We start from the raw sequence: 20,186 nt of genomic DNA on the forward strand, positions 1-20,186 counted from the left end.
CAACACTTGCTCCCACATGATGATGAGAAGTGATTCGGTCTAACAACCTCTGCAATCACCTTATCTCAGTCACTTTAAAGTCCTCCGGCGAGGCGATACAACTTTCGACATCTTCGTCAAAGACTGTCCGCAAATTGTTTGGTTACTCCAAATCAAACCAGCATTTGTGGACCCCGACACCCCTCTGCTGGCTCAGTCAGATTCTCCTAAAGACTCTTCTGCCAGTCTCCCTCCCGCCATGGAGTTTGACAATGATTCTCCTCGGGCCACCATGCAGTTTTTCACCCGACGCCTCCCAGTCAGCATTTGTGGGTTTCTCAGATATGTCAACCTCCACCCCGTGTGTGGGTTTCACTGCTGCCTCACTGACTACAGAGACACCCTCTCCTATAGTCACCCTGCTCTGTAATGTACCCCCACACAGCATGGACAATATTTCAGTCATCATTCTTTGCAACCGAGTTCTCATTCTACTCACAAACACTGTCTCACTCTCCCTCATGAGTGCGACCTGATGACAATCTGCACCTTCATCTCACTGGACGGCTCAGTTAGCATCTGGGCTCACCAAACCTACACCCCGCCATCCGCTGTTCAGCCCACCTGCTCACGAGCTGGCCGCCGCATCATCCATCCTCACTGGCTCAACGACTTCGAGGTGGACCTGTCTTCCACTGCTCCACCTCTGCACCCCGCCGCAGTTGAGGTGATGGTCCCGGTCGTGTGTCTATCATCTCATACGACCACCAACAGCATCAATGCCCACACTGTCTCCCCGCAAGACTCACCTGTTGTACTCCGTAGGGGGTGCGGGGGCGGGGGGGGGGGGGGGGGAGGGGGGGGGCTGTATGGTGTCGATAGGTCATATCAAACATGAACAACTTAATCTTTGGCCTTAGATCGGTCTGCCAAGCCCCCATGTTAATTCATTCAGTCTGTATATGTATGTCATGTCATGTATGTGTGTCCGATTAATGTAAATATATATACTTATGTGCAGATAATTGTGGGACAGTTTGTTCTGAATACCTCTACACGCATCTCATTCGCATTACTATAACCACCTGCTAGATGAAACTGTAGTATTCAAAAAGCAGTAAGTGACTGAAAATCCTTCATTCTTCCTCGAAGATGAAGATGTACACACTTACAATACAAGGCTGAAAATGTATCTCCATATGCGCCAAACAAAAACTAAGCTCTCACAAAGTGGATTTCTGCATCCTGGAAAGAAGCAGTATTATCGACTATTGATTTTTCAATTTTTAACTAATAGTCACTGCTTTGTTAATTACCTTACAATTACATTTATGGTAATTGTTCTGTCAGGCTGGAAGATTTTATTTTATAGGTGTTTTTAATCTCGTACTTTTTATACTGACTTTTATACAACTGTATGTTTAACCTTGTCAGGCTAGAAGCTTCACATTATTAATATTTGCACTTTTTATGAGGATTTTAACTATGGATCGAATTCCACGTGGGGTATATCAGTACACGTTTTATTATCAGGTGCTCATTTTGCCATGTGAAGCAATTTTAATTAATTAATGACCACGCATACCACATTTTAACCATTACAATTGCAATACTGGTTAATTGTGTAGCCTAGTGCCCTCTGCAGGCCTCAGTTTCCTTGCATAAATACCAGACCCATTTTGATCATATCACTAGCACTTACTATGTACCTACATGTTTAGTTTGATATTGACACTGCATCAAATATTTTATGGTATGTATGGCTGGTATACATGGCTGTTAACCATGTAAACATTTTATCTTTCTTATGTAGCACCAGGACTTTTATAAATTTAGCGTCAGCAAATTAGCTTAATTGGTTACACACTGTTTTCGTTTTTCTAACAGATCTGAAGATGGCAGTAGCTGAAACCAGCCATAGTGGAATGTAAACATTTATGTGATCAAGGCGGACCTGTAAAATAAAGTGTCAAAAATATGATCATGGACTCATTTTCAGACTTTATGTCTTCGATTGATAAGATATTTAGACGATTACCAAGTAACATACAGCCAGTATACAGCTGCAGTGAAGGCATATCTAATTTACCACTGCTTCTATAGCCTGGAAGAGTTCTTTCAATAAATAATGATGTACCAGTGCTAATAAAAATGCACCAGTATCATCCATTGAAGCCATTAATGAGTGGATTGAACAGCTCATCAACTGTTGTTGCTAGTCCCAAGCCTGGATGAAGTGGGATGGTTGGCATCAGGAAGGGCATCTAGATAGAAAATACCCTGCCAAAACCAAAACAATGATGGATACCTCTCAAAGTAAACGTTCCATAGGATCCAACAAAAGAAGAGGGTGCAAAAGAAGGAATGAAGTGCAAAATCAGAGTCATAACTTTAAACATTGGGACACTGAAGGGAAAGAGTCGAGAGATTTTAGACAATATCCTGAGCTTACAAGAGACCAGGTGGAAGGGTGACAAAGCCGAACTATTGGCAGAAGAATACAAGTTGTTCTATAGCAGTGCAGACAAAGAGTCCAGAAAAAGAGTAGGGATTACTGTGGATAAAGATCTAAAAGAGGAAGTCTGTGGAGTGGACAAAATCATGAGCATAAAACTTACTATCGGGGGAGACGTCATCACAGTCCTAAGTGTGGTATGCCCCCCAGACAGGGTGTTCAGAGGAAGAGAAGGACAAATTTTGGAAAATCCTAGATGGAGTAACAATGGAAATACCAGACAATGAAAGGGTGATAACTGGGAGAGAAGTAAATGGACATGTTGGTGAGAAAACGAGTGTGGAAGATAGAATTCATGGTGGATGGAGTTATGGAGAAAGAAATGCAGCAGGGCACAAGAATCATCGAAGAGAACAACTTATAACGTACAGGAGCAGAGACCATAAAAGTCATTTAGACTACTTGTTGTCCAGAAGAAAACAAGTACAGGAAATAAAGAATACCAAGGTTATATACACTGAAAGTGTGGCTGCACAACACAAACTCGTAGTGGCTGATTATGATAAGTGATGGAAACTGAAAGAAGAGGTGTTGCAAGAAAAATTCAAGGAAACAGTATTAAGAGAAGAAAAATTACCAGAGGATATACAGGAGTGGTGGCGTTATAATAACAATGTAATTACAAAAGCTGGAAAAGATGTGCTGGGTTTAACAACAGGAAAGGGACCACCACAAGATAAAGAGGCATGATGGTAGAATGAGGAGGTTCAGAAAGCGATAAAAGTGAAGAAAGATGAAAAAAATGGGACTTGACAGGAGGATAGGGAAGCCTACAAGACTGCAAAAAACAAGATGGCAAAAAGAGCAGTGGCAAAAGCAAAGGCTGAGGCAATGGAAGAGACGTATGAAGAGCTGTAAAGAAGACAGGATGGCAGGCAACTCCTGCAGATTGCTAAAGCAAGAGATAAGGTAACCAAGGGTATAACATCAATGAGGCAGATAAAGGATAATCAGGTGCAGTGTTACATGACCTTGAGAAAATCCTGAATAGGTGGTGAGAGTACTTTGAAAAGCTATTCAATAAGGAAAACGTACAAGAGAAGTATGAGGATGGAGACATAAATGAAGGAATGACCCAAAGTATAAGTAGGGAAGAAGTCGAACATGCAACAAAGAAAATGAAAAATGGGAAGGCCCTAAAGACAGACCAAATCCCAATAGGAGCATGGGAAAGTCTGGGAGAACAGGGGACTGATATTCTCTAGGATCTAATGCAGAATATCTGGAAAGGAGAAAGAATTCCGCATGTGTGGAGAAACAGTATACTGGTTCCCATATATAAGGGGAAAGGGGATATCCAAAACTGTGGCAATTATGGAGTGATAAAACTGATGTCTCACACAATGAAGACGTGGGAAAAGATAATTGAGAAGAGGTTGCATTTAGAAACTGAAGTATGTGAAACCAGTTCGGATTTATGCCAGGAAAAGAAACAACTGACTCAATATTTGCACTAAGGCAGTGATGGAGAGGCACCGAGGAGTACAAGCTGAACTGCATATGGCCTTTATTGATCTTGAGAAGGCCTATGACAGAGTGCTGAGGCAAGAGATGTGGAGATGTATGAGAAGTAAATGTCTGCCAGAAAAATATATCAGGATGGTAGAAGGCATGTATGAAGGTGCAATGGTACAAGTCAGGAGCAGTGCAGGTGCAACAAAGGCAATTCCAGTGAGAGTAGGACTACATCAGGGATCTGCTCTCAGGCCATATCTCTTTGACCCTGTCATGGATGTACTAGTCAAAGATGTGAAAAAAAAACGAGGCACATTGGAGCATGATGTTTGCTGATGATGTTGTAATCTGTGAACCCAGCCACGAGGCTCTTCAATACAAGCTTGAACAGTATAGAAAAGCTCTAGAGGAAAGGGGAATGAGAATTACCAGAGTGAAAACAGAGTATATGTGTACAAAGGATGCCAAAGATATATATATTAACCTGCAAGGAGAACAATTGACACTGGTCAGGAAATTTAAATACAGGCAAAGTGATGGAGGACTGGGGGCCAAAATACAGCACAGGATAAATAGTAGAGGGATGAACTGGAGGAAACTGAGTGGAGTACTGTGTGATAAGGTCATCTGCAGAATGAGAGGAAAGCTTTACAAGTCTGCGGTGAGGCCTGTGATGCTGTATAGTGCAGAAACTTGGCCAATTACAAAAGCCCAAGAGAAAAAAGATGGAAGTGGCAGAAATGAGAATGTTAAGGCGGATGAGTGGGGTGACACGAAAGGATAGACTAAGGAATGAGTACATCAGGGGAACAGTGAAAATATTGCCCATGGGGAAGAAGATCCAAGGAAGCAGGCCAAGATGGTATGGTATGTACAGAGAAGAGGGGAGTACTATGTGGGGAGAAGAGTTGAAGACCTAGAAATAGAAGGATCAAGGAGAAGAGAAAGACCAAAACTGAGATGAAAAGACAAGGTAGCAGGGGACCTACGGGAGAAAGGAAGGCTCAGAGAAGAAGCATTGGATAGGCATTTATGGAAGAGAAGGATCCAGCAGAGCAATGCCGACCCTACGTGCTGTGGAAAAAGGCAGAGATGATGAAGATGATGATGATGATGATCATCATCATCATCATCCATTGAAACCATAGTAGCATTGTAACCACTTAACCAATATTAATAATGTGTCAATAATCTGTACTGTAACTGTGGTGTCACTGCCAGACACCACACTTGCTAGGTGGTAGCTTTAAATCGGCCGCGGTCCATTAGTACATGTCGGACCCGCGTGTTGCCACTGTGTGATCGCAGACCGAGCGCCACCACAAGGCAGGTCTCGAGATACGGACGAGCACTCGCCCCAGTTGTATGGACGACTTTGCTAGCGACTACACGGACGAAGCATCGCTCATTAGCCGAGCAGATAGTTAGAATAGCCTTCAGCTAAGTCAAAGTCTACGACCTAGCAAGGCGCGATTAGCCTTACATAGATTGATAATTATCGTCTAAAGCATGTCTCAACAAGAACGATGTATACAACAAGGATGGATTAAAGTTAAGTATTCCCAAAGCAACGTACTTTTCTTTATTGCATTCATTGAGCGTCCTGTTTCAGACTTCAAGATATTCTGCGGGAGCTTATAGCGTGCCTATCGGCCCCCTCAAAATAACACTGTGTCGGCACTTCTGTCGACACATCACATGGCGACACGCGGGTCCAACATGTACTAATGGACCGCGGCCGATTTAAAGCTACCACCTAGCAAGTGTGGTGTCTGGCGGTGACACCACAGTAACCATAAGTAATTAGTAATGTTTTATAATGATAGAAACAGTACTGTTTTATATAATGTCCAACATCTTATTGTACATTCTATGTACCACAATATCTCATGAACAAATAAACTAAATAAGTAAAAAACAATAAATACTCCACAATATTTTATTGTGTTTAAATTATTAAGTGAATGGATAATGTCATGAACTGATACAAGATAACTGTGTGAAATCTGCGTAGATGTACAGCTGAGGAAACAGTGTATTTTCATAAGGATTTGAAATATTTTGCTTCCCATCTACAAGAAAGGATGAAGCCCACAAAGACTGCCACATTTCATCATAACATCCCATGACAGGAATAGTACCAGCTGTTAATTTTTTTAAACTGTTTCAGTTTAGAAAGGCAGTTGAGATGTGAACAACAGCAGCATTGTTGAAATACCTGCCCATGACAACACACTCAAACCTTGTGAAATCCTTAGCATACAATTAAATGTGCAAAGTAGGATTTCATGCTGCCACAAGTAATTCTCTGTCACTGTGTTAAGAAGTCATTCATCACTTGAAGCAGAGAAACTATGTGAAACTGCATTTACACAGTGCATGGTAATCAATAACTGTTGTTTTGGAAGTATCACTCTAATAAAACAACAATTAATATGAAACTAATTAATGTGAAACTTACCATTTAACTTTATCCATAAATTATTTGTGTTGAAGTATTTAAAAATTGGGTTAGATTTAAAGTCTTCTAAATGCTCTTTAGGTATTTGTGCCGTCTCAAGCAGCTGAAGCTTCTCTTCATAAATGACTAATGCACCACCCTGAAAAACATCTATTAAATCATATCAGGTCTACACCTCACTCATCAACTACTACATAAATATGTATAGATAAGGGATATAGCATTGTCTTCAGTTTTTGTACACTTTTAACAAAAGTGTATTATTCCATTAAATACATATTTGCTTCAGTATGTCAGTTGATACAAGGTTTAAGTGTATTATGAATGCAACAAAATTATGTGCCCCTCTGTCTACTATCATTTGCCAAATAACATGTTTCGATGCTGTTATGGGATTCTGGGTACAGATCATAGTATATGTAATAAACAGTTCCCAAGTTTTTTATATACACATATATTTTACCACAAAGACTGATACACATGAACACTGCATGAAGTACGAAGGCAGACTGAATTAAACATGGCAGCTCGTCAGAGAAGACAATGTTCCAAAGATTGTAATTTGTGTGGTCAATGTGACCTCTCGATGACACATAGCCCCCACCCCCTCCCGCAGTGCGGAGTACGGCCTATGAGCACTGAGGGGGGATCATGTGGGTATCAGCATTGGCGTGAGTGGTACGAGGTGGCAGGTGCACAACCAGAAGCTCCATCTCCGTTGGGTCGGCGTGCGAAGGTGTGGTGGGCGGCCGCCGGTTCAACTTGTAATCCGAAAACCAGCGGGTGAGGAATGATGCGTTGGCCAACTCGGGAGTGGCGGTATGGGAAAGGAGGTGGTGTGTGAGCATGCCTTTCCTAAATGCATACTGAGCCATCTGAAGAAATGAAAGCTCGAACACATGATGGGTTGCACTCTTGTGGGAGGGACAAACTGTGCACTATCTGGACATTGAGTTCCTCAGTGAGGATCGGGTCTGTGCTGTCAGTGAGCAGTACAAGCACACGATTATCTAACATCATAATTGACATGTTGTCGACATGGTCAGGTGGTACGTTGCAACACAAAATTAAGGACGGGGCATCCACGGCTCTAGTACCTGGAATGTCTTCAAAACCTGTGAATGGGGATGATGATGACATGCCTGAGGAACCTGCAAACTGCGGTGGTGACTCGTTGGATGGAGAAAACCCAACCGTAAGTTGAACGTACTCATTAGCAGATTCATCAAAAGAACATGTGCTCAGGCAGTCCGACTGGGACGGCAGAGGGGTGTTGGAGTCTATGAAGACAAGCTTGAGCCCGTGTAGAGAAACAGTTTATGGGCAATCTTTTATCATAATGTCGAACGTCGTCTCACCCCTCCCGAGTACTTCAAAGGGGCCGAGGTATGGGGGTTGTAAGGGCTGTCTGACAGAGTCATCCCTGAGCATGATGTGCTGAGTGTAGTCTGCATGTAAGTGTCAGGTGGCGAATGGCTGAAAGGTGGGTGTAGCCGGGTGTTTCTAAAGTATGCATATATCCTTCCGATAAAGTCTGGGAAGGAGGGGGAATCCCTTGGATCTTGGGGAAGAATTAGTTCCCCAAGGAAAACTGGGTTCTCGCCAAAAACAAATTCGGAAATCGTCCCATGTAAATCTGGTTTAAATGTAGAACATAGGCCCAGCAACACCCAAGAAAGTGCCTAGGACCAGAAACAGTCCTGGCACCTGAGTGCAGTTTTAAGGGTGCGGTGCCATTGTTCCACCAACCCGTTGCTTTTCAGGTGGTAGGCTGTCATATGGATCTTTCTAATACCACAAAGATTACAGAGAACTGTAAAAAGTGCAGATTTGAACTGTTGACCCTGGTCGGTTGTGATGGTGGATGGACAGCCGAACCTAGTGATCCAAGAAGAAATGAACCTTTGGCCACAGTATCTGCTGTGATGTTAGGTAAGGGTACGGCTTCCACCCAACGAGACATTCAGTCTATTGTGGACAGTATATACTTGTGGCCCTCCGACGGAGGTAGGGGACCAATAAGGTGGATATTTACATGACAGAAATGTCCCTTAGGGATGTCAAACATGCCGAGCGGTGGAGAGGTGCGATGTCCTATTTCGTTTCATTGACAGGAAATGCAGCTGCGTACCCATGTTTGACAGTCCCATTTCACATCTGTCCACACAAGACGATCAGTGACGAGTCGAGTGGTGGCTCCGACACCGGGGTGGGCGAGATCATGCAAGGCATCGAAAACCTGTTGGCTCAGCGTGGACGGGAGCAAAGGTGGCAGAATGCCCGTAGAAGAGTTGCACCACACTTAGTCCAAAATGCCAGGGAACTTTGCCTTGGTAAACATGACTGAAGACTTTGGGTCCGTGAGCAGAACCTGAGTGTCCTCGTCCAAAGCTTGTAGAGCGGCGAGGTCAGATGAATCAACGATACTTGAAACGGCATTGATCCATGAGTGGCCATCAGCGGAAATGTTCTCCATGCCTTTGATGTAGCGTACGTCTGTAGTAAATTGAGAGACCAGGTCAAAGTGGCAGAAACGTCGGGGAGGGGGGGGGGGGAGGGAGGGGGGGGGGGGGTAGGATCCTCTGGTGGGTGGGTTGCATTGCAGAAGGCATCCGCCAGCAGTTTGTGATCAGTAAGAATGAAGAAAGGATGACCCTCAGTGTCAGTGCGGAAATGTTTGACAGCTTTGTACACTGCCAGAAGCTCTCTATCAAAAGCAGAATATTTATTCTGCGCTAGACAGTTTTTGGAGAAGAAATGAAGTGGTGAAACTGTGTCGCCTTTGCTCTGTTGTAATACTGGCCCGACCATGATGTTGCTGGCATCTGTAGTGATGAACAAATCGACAGATGGACCATAGTGGAAGAGTACAAATGTGTGAGCTAAAGCTGTTTTAAGAGCAAAGGCAGACTGAATTAAACATGGCAGCTTGTCAGAGCAGTTAATGTTCCAAAGATTGTAATTTGTGTGGTTGATGTGACCTATCGACACCACATTGTGAATCATTCACAAAATGAAAGGGATGTTATGTATACGAAAGTTCTGGTAGAATATAAATATACTTTTGGATTAAAGAGGACCACTCACCAAAAAGGAAAAGTGCTGAATCTTCCATAGTCACACACACAACAAGAAAGAGAACTTGCTAGCTTTTGGAGTAACCGTGTTTCAAGCTAGAGTAAAATCCACACAGAAAACACACAGGCACATCTACATCACTCGCATGCATACACATGCCAAAGCCCTTACATGGGCTGGTTGGGTGTACAGACTTGATACTGCAAACATGTGACGTGGTGAAGAAAGTGCTGTAATATTTCTGAATCACAGACATTTATGGGGAAGAATAGTCTGCTTTTAGGAGGTGTTGATTATTCAGAAAAGGATAAAAATACAGTATACAATACAGTACATACAATGTACTGCAGATAGAAAACTAGTGTACTACCAAATACTATACATTAGTGAAAATTTAACTTTATTTCAGTAAGTACTATAGTAACAAATCCCCATGCACTAGTATAATATGGTATTAAAACATCTTTCATTCATTTTGGAAGAGGGGTCTGAAATTATCATGTATTTTTTCTGAACCAGAGAGTCAGTTATAACTGTTTTCTCAGTATGTGTTTCAACTGCTGCTGAGTCCCCTTTGATCACTTTTCATTAAAAAGTACTGTTTCAATTTTCTTACCTCTTCAACTGCCTGCTTACTTGAAAGTGGAGTGATGTTCAGTTCAGTTATGTCATCTTCATCTTCAGCCTGTTGTCCATTCTCAGCATTGTCACTACACATTTCTTGATGCCGTTCTTGTATCAGTTTACTTACAGACAGTTGGCAATGAAAACCTCATAACTCCACCCATCTATGAAAACCTCGTACTTCCAAAAACAGTAACCCCATTATCAAAGAAAGATTCAAAAGTTCATTGATTTCTTTAATCTGTAAATAATGAGGCTTTTACTGTATAGTTACACATGTGGCACCTTTATGTGTATACTTTATATCATCTTTTAAGGAACTATTCTCATTTCTCCTATAAAATTTAAGAGAATGAAGTTACAAGGTTTTCATTACATACCATTGTTATGCTAGTTGATGTACTTTCTGTGAATAGTGCATCATCAGTAATGGAATATCACTCAGATCCACCAGATTCCCCTACTAAAGTCTGAAGGTCATGCTGACATTCCTTGAGATTGTTTTCTTCATCAATTGCTGAAGCACAGTCACTAAAAATGAACCTGGTCTTCTCGTAACATTGCTGACTATAGTGCATTTTATTGTTTTAAGGCTGATGAAATCCACAGAATTGCATCCAATACACTGATAGATTTTCTGAGCTAATTTCCAGATTCTACACTACCCATTCAAGACAAAATATATCTCAACACAGTTGCCTGTAAATCGTTTTGAAAGTTTGGATAAACTACTAATCCAGTGGTGTGCAATGTAAATTATGTAAATTTCAATTTTGCAGGTCCCCCCCCCCCCCCAGTATCACAATGGTAAGTGGCATTAACCAGAAATAAAATCATTTTCCTCTTTTGTCTTTCTATTCTTCTATCAAATGCCAATAACCATTCGGTGATTGCTGACGACTTCATCCAAGGTAATTTACAAGGAACCAATCCACATTTACTTTACACAAGCCAATACCCTCAAAACAGCTAAGTTTCAGAGCCTTACCAATAATTAAAGACTTTTCAAATTCACCTGTCATATTAACACATATTAGGATAGAGTCATTCTTTTGAAATTTTGCCTCCTGAACAGTTTTCACTTTTCAAGGCCATTTTGCACTGAAAGATTTCTGATGAAAGGACAAGTGTCATCAAAATTAAAAAATGTTTCTTTCTTCATAACCCTCATAAATCCCTATTACTCTTTTTGCCAATTTGACATGATGTTTTCATCCACTGAACTGGATTCACTAGACACAGTTAGAACCGAGGCGAGTCAACTCCTGAATTTCTCAAGCCAACATAACAGACGATTTAAAATCTTAAAGTCCTAAATCCTTGGCTGGCTGTAAGTACTTTCTCATGGGACAGAGGTGCAATAACTGGAAAGTTAGTCTATTGTTGTGAGCACAGCAGAACCATTCAAATTCAAATTGTCAACTTCTAAGCCTGGTATGATGGGGAAAGTAAATTTACTTGAAAGTTCATTTACAGTCCATGATTTCAGAAAGTCCTTTTTGTTTCATAAAATGTCACTGATCTGTGTTTTCCTAAAAGCAAACCTCAAGGCCATATCTCTAAATCTAAGCTATTCCTTTTCATAGACACTGATGGTCTCAGTCTTTACATTCAGCATTAACCATTTCCATTTTCATCACATCTTAGCACTACAGTACTTAAGCTCTCTCACTTGAAGACAGAAACAGTATGCACTTTAACTTACTAAAAATGTTCAACTGCATGATAAATGACTGTTATCATTTGATTAACATTCATCTTTTTCTTTCATGCTGTCTGTTATTTGGAAGTTTTAATTGATATTGGGGAATGCATTTCAGCATCTGCATTCATTATTGAGAATATCTATTCTGAAGAACTGAAGTGTTTGGTGTAAGAGGAGGGTAACTCCAAAATTCACAAAAAAACCTGTTTATTGTACCTATGTGTGCGGTAAAATTAGTTGCATCTTTGATGCAAGAATGAAGTAGGTCATGAAAACTGTTTATTGCACCTATGTATGCAGTAAAATTAGTTGCATTTTTGATGCAAGAATGAAGTAGGTCATGAAAACTGTTTATTGCACCTATGTGTGCAGTAAAATTAGTTGCATCTTTGATGCAAGAATGATATAGATCTCCTGGAAACTGACGCTAATACATGTGATTAAAACTTTTCTCCCTTTTCCATTTGTTGCTAGAGAAAGGCACCTGCAGGATGTACCTCTCTCTTGCACCAAAGTAGTTCAGCAATCACTTGGTGGCACATTTTGACTCTTGTGCATGTTGATTTGCTTTCTCCAGCTATTATTGCAAGAAATAGTGGATGATCGTGATGTGCGTGAACCTTGTGCAGATTCAGGCAGTGAATTTAACCCCAGTAATTTTATCTTGATGATAAAATATAAATGTGATCAAAAGTGATTTATAAATTCAATGAAGTGGAAAAGGAATCTGAGGAAGTTAAAAGGAGTAAAGAATATACAGCTGTTACTGGAAATGCTGTACCAAGTAGGAAGCCTGCTAAAGACTTTAAATGAAAGAGGAATTGCTTGTCAATACTTACACATGATGAGAAAAGTGGTATCCTGATATGTTTCTGTGAAACAGAAAATCAAGAACAACAAGATTCATACTTAAGTTGTTTAGTTACAGTATGTAGCATCATGAGAAGCAGACCAACAACAGGGACAAGAACATGTTGAGCTTGTAGTTTTGAGTATAAGGCACATGTGAAATGTAACACTTTCAGAAATGTATGTCTGTTTACATGTTGCTATGTAAATAGTTGAGTTTCATACTATACTGTTTATATTTAGATTAGGGTGGGACCAGAGGATTTAAGCTATACAAGACAGGATTCAGTCTAATATACGGGATCAGCAAAAAGTGTGCAGAGCACACAGCAGCAAACATTTCACCCCCACAGGACAAGAGAGAAAAACATGAAACCAAGCCCATTGCCATTCCAGAAATCATTATACAACAGATAGACAGTCATATTAAAGGTTTTTTCAAAACATTTGTCTCACTACTGTAGGAAGCAGAGTAATAAATGTTATTTGTCTCCTATGTAAAATGTGAACAAGATGTATGGCATGTATTTGGAGAAATATGAGCAAGACCAGCATATTTTAAAGGTAGATGGTGAAAGCTGTAAACTTATCATTTCTATTACAGGTACTTTCAACAGAACTTTAATTATGTTTTTGGGAAGCCTTGAATGGACACCTGCAGAACCTATGTCACAATAACAAATGAAATGAAAAGTACTTCATCTGAGGAAGGAAAGAAGAAACTTACAGCTGAAAAAGAGTTGCATCATAGAAAACCTTAATGTTTCTACAGTAAACTGAGAGATAAATCTAAAGAGGCACAGGAAGAGTCTTCTGTTGAAACACTGTGGACTGACTAGAAGCAGAACATGCCACTATCCAAGATACCATCTACTAATTCATTTTGCAGTCGTCAGCATTGGTTGTATAATTTCTGTGTCTACGGAGCCAAGAATAATACACAAACTTTTATATAAATCAACTGGAAAGAAAAGTGTAAATGGGGTAATTGGCTCTCTGGATCATTAGTTTTAGAATATACTGACTAGAGATATTAGACATCCATAAATATTCTTAGATAACTGTTGAGCCCAAAATACGTATATGGCACTAGTTCAGTTTCTATTTACGTATGTTAATGTTGGCAGACTGGAAACCAGTACCGACTGGTTTCCTGGACCAGGTCACAGTTTTATGCCCTGCAACAGATCTTTTGGTCTAATCGAGAAGAACACTCACAGGCAAGACAGGATTTTTCTATGACAGGAATATGAGAAAATAGTGATAATGATGTCACCATCGAAATTCCATGTAATCCGCTAGCATATTGCTATGATAAGAGTCATCTAAAACCTTATTTCCTAAAAACCTTTAAAAGTGATACCAAAGATAGATGTCTAGTGTGTGTAGAATGTAGTGTATCTGCAAGCATGCCTGTCTTCTGCAAGTTCAGGCTACTGAGGCAATCTGAGGATATTACCCTCACTGCTCCAAGTGCCTACCAAGGAATACAACCAATTAAACTTGCAAAACTAAAAGACACAATGGGAAGTGAAGACTGTACTGACACTCTTACACAAGACAAAGTAACGCTTAAATACTGAACAGTCCACTTGGCATGGTGACTATTTTTGTTTCATTTTGTTTGTATACTTGGATTCAAAGAGCACAAGTCTTTATTCTACATTTGCTATGCTATTTGCCATGTTAATAATTTCAGTAAAGAGACATTCTCAAACATTTAATTATATTTTTAATATTTTGATGCAAAACAAAGCTAACATCATTTTAAATTTATATTAATATAAATAATAATGATTGATCTGAACTTTCAAATTGTAAGCATGTGTTACCACCTTAAAGTAGATTCTTTGAAAATATATCTCTCTGAAAACTCAGGCTATATGAAATATGTTAATCAGTTTTAGGCCGAACCTAAAAAAAAAAAAAAAAAAAAAAAAAAAAAAAAAAATATATATATATATATATATATATATTGCTGAAATGCATGCACCAGACAAAAAGCACCAGACCCTTCAGTTTTACCATAAGGGCTAGTGTTGTCTTGAAAGGAAATTTTAAAATTTCTGGTACTGAGAGGAGTTTGCTATTGGGAAGTGTCTATTAAGGAGAGTTTTGCTATGTACAAGCAAAGCAGGACTGAGTGGGGAATCATTCTATGGATGATGGGGGCCACAAATAGAGAAATCCATTTACATAATTTTGACAAAAAAAATATTGTTGTTACCCAGCGTCTGGATACGAAGACCACAGAATTGGCAAACCTGGTAGGTCCTTCACATGTTACTACTGTGAGCATCTACGGAAAATTGTTGGACAGTGAAGTCAAAACTAGGTAACAAGGTGTTGGACATTCATGCCTCATAACAAAATGTAGACATCGGAGGCTTGCCCATTCTGTAAAGAAAGGTAAGCGGTGATCTGTGGCACATCTGATAACATAGTACAGTGCTGGTGCAGTGGTTATGTACCATATCAGCTATTACAGAGGGTGAACATTAATAAAACCAACAAACTGCAGGGACAGATTCCTGACTGGAAATGGAGAAAAAAGATCCTATGAACATGTTGTCACGGTAGACAGTGCCAATGAATAAATACCCACAGATGACAACTGTAAAGATTGATGATGCCAGTTTTGGTAAAGGTTGATTCATTGGTAGAAAGGACTGATGAAGGAAATCCTATAATTATGATGGCGTGGTATTTGCAAAAACCATTGTCAAAACGCTTTCCGCAGAGGGAAATGTGCTGCTGATAATCCTTGAAACCATTGCACATGATAGGGATAGTGATTGTCATGCAACATACACATAATTGTAATTTGGCTTCCACCATGTTGGTGGCCCACTTGCCTGGAACTTGCACTATGATTTGTCTCATTGTTCTGTAAAACCTGGTCTTCCAAATCTTGTGTACACAGCACCTGTTACCTCCCTGCACATTCATCAGTTGGAAAGGACCCATGATCACACAAACACCCTCAAAGGGCTTGAAATGTTGTGTGATGTGGTTGGCATCTGTGTGGATACTTGTTTGGGTATAGCTGTGCTGCCTCTTGACCATTTTCATCTGCTTGGCCATACTCAAGCACCATCTCGTCTTGTTCCTGACATGAATACCTGACCATTCTGTTGCTACAGTACACTGTGCCAATCTCACTGCTTGCAACAGACAAGGAAAACATAGCATGTGGTAACTTTCATACATCAGCATTGTGGCAACAATGCATTTCTGGACACATGTTCATAGGATCTTTTCCCTCCATTTGTGACCAAGAATCCATCCCTGCAATTTGTCAGTTTTATTAACATTCACCCTGTACATGGGGGTAAACAATATTCATTTAAAAACATACCACAGTAGTCTAGAGGAACTCGAGAGAAATAATTTGATATAGGACACTTGTGGTCCATCAAGTCGGGAAAGTACCTAAAATTGGCCTACAAACACCACCTAAGCTATAGCACATTCACAGTGTGTGAACGTTTCAATATTCTCTTGTTCTGTGTTTGCAAACTACTGGTCCTAGAGAAAAAATGAATGCAAAGTTTTTCTGTAGGAAATTTAATATGGTATAATTTTACACTAGGATACATTTTCACTAGAAGCTCTGGTTTTCAAGTTATTCAAGAAAAATGTACAGAAATGACCCTCAAATGCACACCTACCTGCAATACTACCTCCCATGAGGATTTTTAGTATGTTATTCATAGAAGTCCTCCCTACTACTATAAAAAAAGTCTGTGACTATGCAAGTTATTTCCCAATTCAACCTTTTTTGGTTTTCATGGACTGGGCTGCTGCACAACTGCCTTATTTGTCTATTTCACAAATGTTATTAGTACAAACCTTCCCTTCAAAAAGTGGAAATGTGGTGCAATGCCATAAGTGTTTCACTGCACAGCACATCACTGCTACAGAGTGATGGAACTTAAAGGGAAACGGAAGAAGAAGGCATATTCCAGTGAAGCAACGAAAAGTTTTTTTCAGTAACATAAGTTACTTATTAAGTCAAGCAAACTATTACACATTATTTACAAAAACATATAGCAAAAAAATGATCAGTACATCAATTTAAGACATGTTTTTAATCATAGGTGGGAGCCTTCATTAAGATTAACACATGCAGAAAATTCAACACAAACACTAAAAGTTCATCCCTTGTATAGGGAATGAGAAACAATGCGTAAGATATACTAGTTACTGGATGCTATCATACTTGAAGGAAGATTCAAAATTATGTGATAATTAAATGGGCTGGTCCAAGAAGACACTCAGCTCTGCCACAAAGCAATACAACATAAAGGGTGTTTAAGTTTGTTGCTGCACTTGGAATGAATGATCTCAGGAATTGGAAGGCAGGCTCTTCAAAGTGATTCAGGAGTGCTAAAGAGAATGTGATGTGTGAGCCGTGAACAGCAGGAATCTGACTTTTCCTCTATGCAAAGTGGTAGCACCTGCAAGTTATTTGCCACTAAGTAATGCATGAGCCCAGCACACCAGATCTGTCCTTGAACAGTCATCATGCAGCTCTCAGGTCCCCATTGGAAGCAATGCTTTACAAACAAAAAGTGGAGCATTTGCATTCCTGCTGTATTGACTGTTCACCACTAGAACTCATGGAAGAGAGCCTGCCTTGCACCAAATGAGTATTCTGAGTGGAAGCTATTTTAGGCAGGTTGCAGCAGTGGGGGGAAAGACATTCCTGTTGGTAGGTGCCCACTACAGAGTGGGTGCTACGGAGTGTGTCTTGGTGCAATGGCAAGGGGATAGTTGTCTGCTTAGATAGACTGTGGGACTGGAAAATTTTAGCATTTAGAGAGGCACCATACAGTTATCACACAAGAGGAGGACACCAGGGTAACAGTACTGAATGCAGCTCAAAGGTGTTGGATTCTGGGGTATGGATGCTGCAGCAGTGGATGTCATCAATGGTGGCAGTGTGTGGAAGCATTGGTTGAGCAGTGGGGAGGGGTGTCGGTTGTCCACAGCACCTGACAGCACTCGTGCTGACAGAGGGATGTGACAGCATGATAGTTGGTGAGATAGAATAGCTGCCTGCTGCTGGCAGCCAGGTGGCGTGACAGTGATGGTGGTAGATGACAGAAGCGGATGGCTTCTGCAGCCCACAAGTGGGTGGGGTGCGGAGGCGTGTTGCATGTGGTGTGGTCTGGAATGTGCAATGGGTAACTAGCAAGACAGTGTGATGGACCACACAGCAGAATGCATGCCTGGTGACGTGCATGTGGCTGGGGTTGCAAATCGGAAAAGTAGGTATAGTGTGGCACAGTGACAGGCACGAAGGTGACACTGGACAGCACGAGGAGCTGCAATGTGGCACACTCTCAATGAGCAAGGGGCAGGTGATGGGTACTTAAGCAGGCATGACACAGATGGCTATGCACTGTGCAGCTGGCACATGTGATGCAGTGTGCACAGGAGTGTGCATACACTGGTGAATGCTGTTGCTGCATCTACCAGATGCCCTAGTGAGATACTGGCATGATGGTAGGGTATGGCGTCAGCTCCATGATCCTGGGACTGCATTTGGAGTTGTGGTGGGGTGGTGGGGACCACAGGACTGCTGATGGAGAAGCGCCTGTGACTCCATAAGGTGGTAGTGGTGAGGCATTGGGCTGAGCTTGGACACTGTGTGCTCTATGTCAGGCTCCAAATGCTGTGGAGTGGGAGAAGGAGGGGAAGCGAAGGGGAGTGAGGTGGCTGTGTCTGGGTCCCAGTCCCTGACCAGTGGTTCAGCAGTGCTGGCAGGGGTGGTGGTAGTCTCAGATATGCCACCAGTGATGACATTGGTGGTGACACCAGTAGTGCCAGTGATGGGCAGAAAGATATCAGCTGCAGTGGCATACAGGCATTGTCAAGTGTTAGCATGTAATCTGCCTTTAATCTGTCAAAGGACACAACTGAAGGGGTGCCATCGAGAGGCATGGTAAATGTTCTGTTGTTTCGGTGTAAAATGAGGTGAGGATGCGAATATTGTGGGTGGAGTTGGGGCTGGCAGGTGTTGATGTATAGCATTACATGAGTGCATGATGCGAGGTCGCACTGCCCAAAAGTCTTACACTGGCACTGTGGAGGCATCGGTCATAGCTGGGCTACATACTCTTGAAGCTGCTGAATGTAAGCTGGGACACAGTTTTTGGATGACAGAGGCTGCGGCTCAATAAAGTCACCTGTTAGGGCTAGGGGCAGGTCAACAGCAGACACGTCCACCCACAAACTTAACAGGGCCAGCGGCAGGGTGGCAGACACATGTCATAGTAGGTAAAGATGGATTTTAGTGTATGGTGGAAACATTCCACCATGTCATTGGCTGCAGGGTGATGGCCATAAGTAAAATGAACAAGGGTGCTGCAAGTCTCAGGCAGGATTATGAGTAAACAGAAAGTTAATTGAGGCCAGCAGTCTAACGTTCTGTAGCAAAATCTAGGCATGGATGAATGCCAGGGCAACCCTTTGGCCAAAATGTTTAGGATGGAGACACCTTTCAGTCAGCATGTAAACCGGCCTATCATTGTGGCAAGTATCTGAGGATGTCAGGGGGGCCAATGATATCAATGTGAACACAAGAGAACCAGTGCCCAACAGGGATATAACATCGTGTGTACGTAGGTGTGCTAATCAACTGCCTAGATTTGGTACAAGCTAAGGTGTATTTGTTGTATGGCTGAATGCTAGTGGGCCCAGGGCTCAGGGCACACCAGAGCCAATCCGGCTAGATGACCAGTACCAGCCAGCCAGGTATGAAGATAAGCAGTATGGCCAGAAATTAGGAAAATTCCAGAAAGGAGAGCTGAACAATGGTTTCTCACGTATCAGAATGAGAAATGCTACAGCAATGGAGGACTCAGATACCTCCTCTTTGAAATTTGAAAATAATTCACAGAAAAACATTAAACAAATCTGAATACATCTGTGGTCTCAGAAAAACGAAGCACATCCAATGACATAATGATATTTTCAATATCTTTAAGACAACAAAAGTTGGTAATTTACAGTGACTACTCATTTTCACAATGAGCCTCTGAATTAACAACTTTTAAATGCTTCATGTGATTTGAATAAATGATATTTCAGAAGACATCATCACACTATAGCCATCATCCCTGAAAGCTACATATGTGAATCTATTTTATTTCTTGATTTATTAGATTTTTTTATGCATTTTCATCATGCACATACTTGTCAGAACACTGTATTCTCCACAATAACATAGCAACTGATGCAGTATGAACACTCATATCTTGTCATAGTAGCATAGTTATTTCATGAATATGATACTATTTTTGCTAGACATTTATTTAACTATTGTTTACAACTGTTAATACAAAAAAAAACGGGAATTTAAGAAGTGGTCATTTGCATTAGCTGCCAGACACCACAATCGTAAAGAGAACCAAAAGATACTTCTGTCAAGAAGGCCTAAATAATTGTTTAAACAATATTTGGTGACAATCTGTTGTCATCTAAAGTAAGCACACTGCAAGAATGCTGGATAA

The 20,186-nt window shown here is 41.0% G+C and overlaps 1 protein-coding gene across 1 annotated transcript in view; it reads right to left on the reverse strand.

The window, feature by feature from the left end:
• Positions 1–20,186, reverse strand: part of LOC124593779 (UTP--glucose-1-phosphate uridylyltransferase-like) — a 146,603-nt gene that overhangs the window by 70,713 nt on the left and 55,704 nt on the right. The window contains exon 4 of the mRNA XM_047132128.1: positions 6,411–6,549. Within this exon, the coding sequence (XP_046988084.1) occupies positions 6,411–6,549 (139 nt within the window). The remainder of the gene's footprint in view (positions 1–6,410; positions 6,550–20,186) is intronic.

Source organism: Schistocerca americana, chromosome 2, assembly GCF_021461395.2.
Source record: "Schistocerca americana isolate TAMUIC-IGC-003095 chromosome 2, iqSchAmer2.1, whole genome shotgun sequence".
Classification (NCBI taxonomy): domain Eukaryota; kingdom Metazoa; phylum Arthropoda; class Insecta; order Orthoptera; family Acrididae; genus Schistocerca; species Schistocerca americana.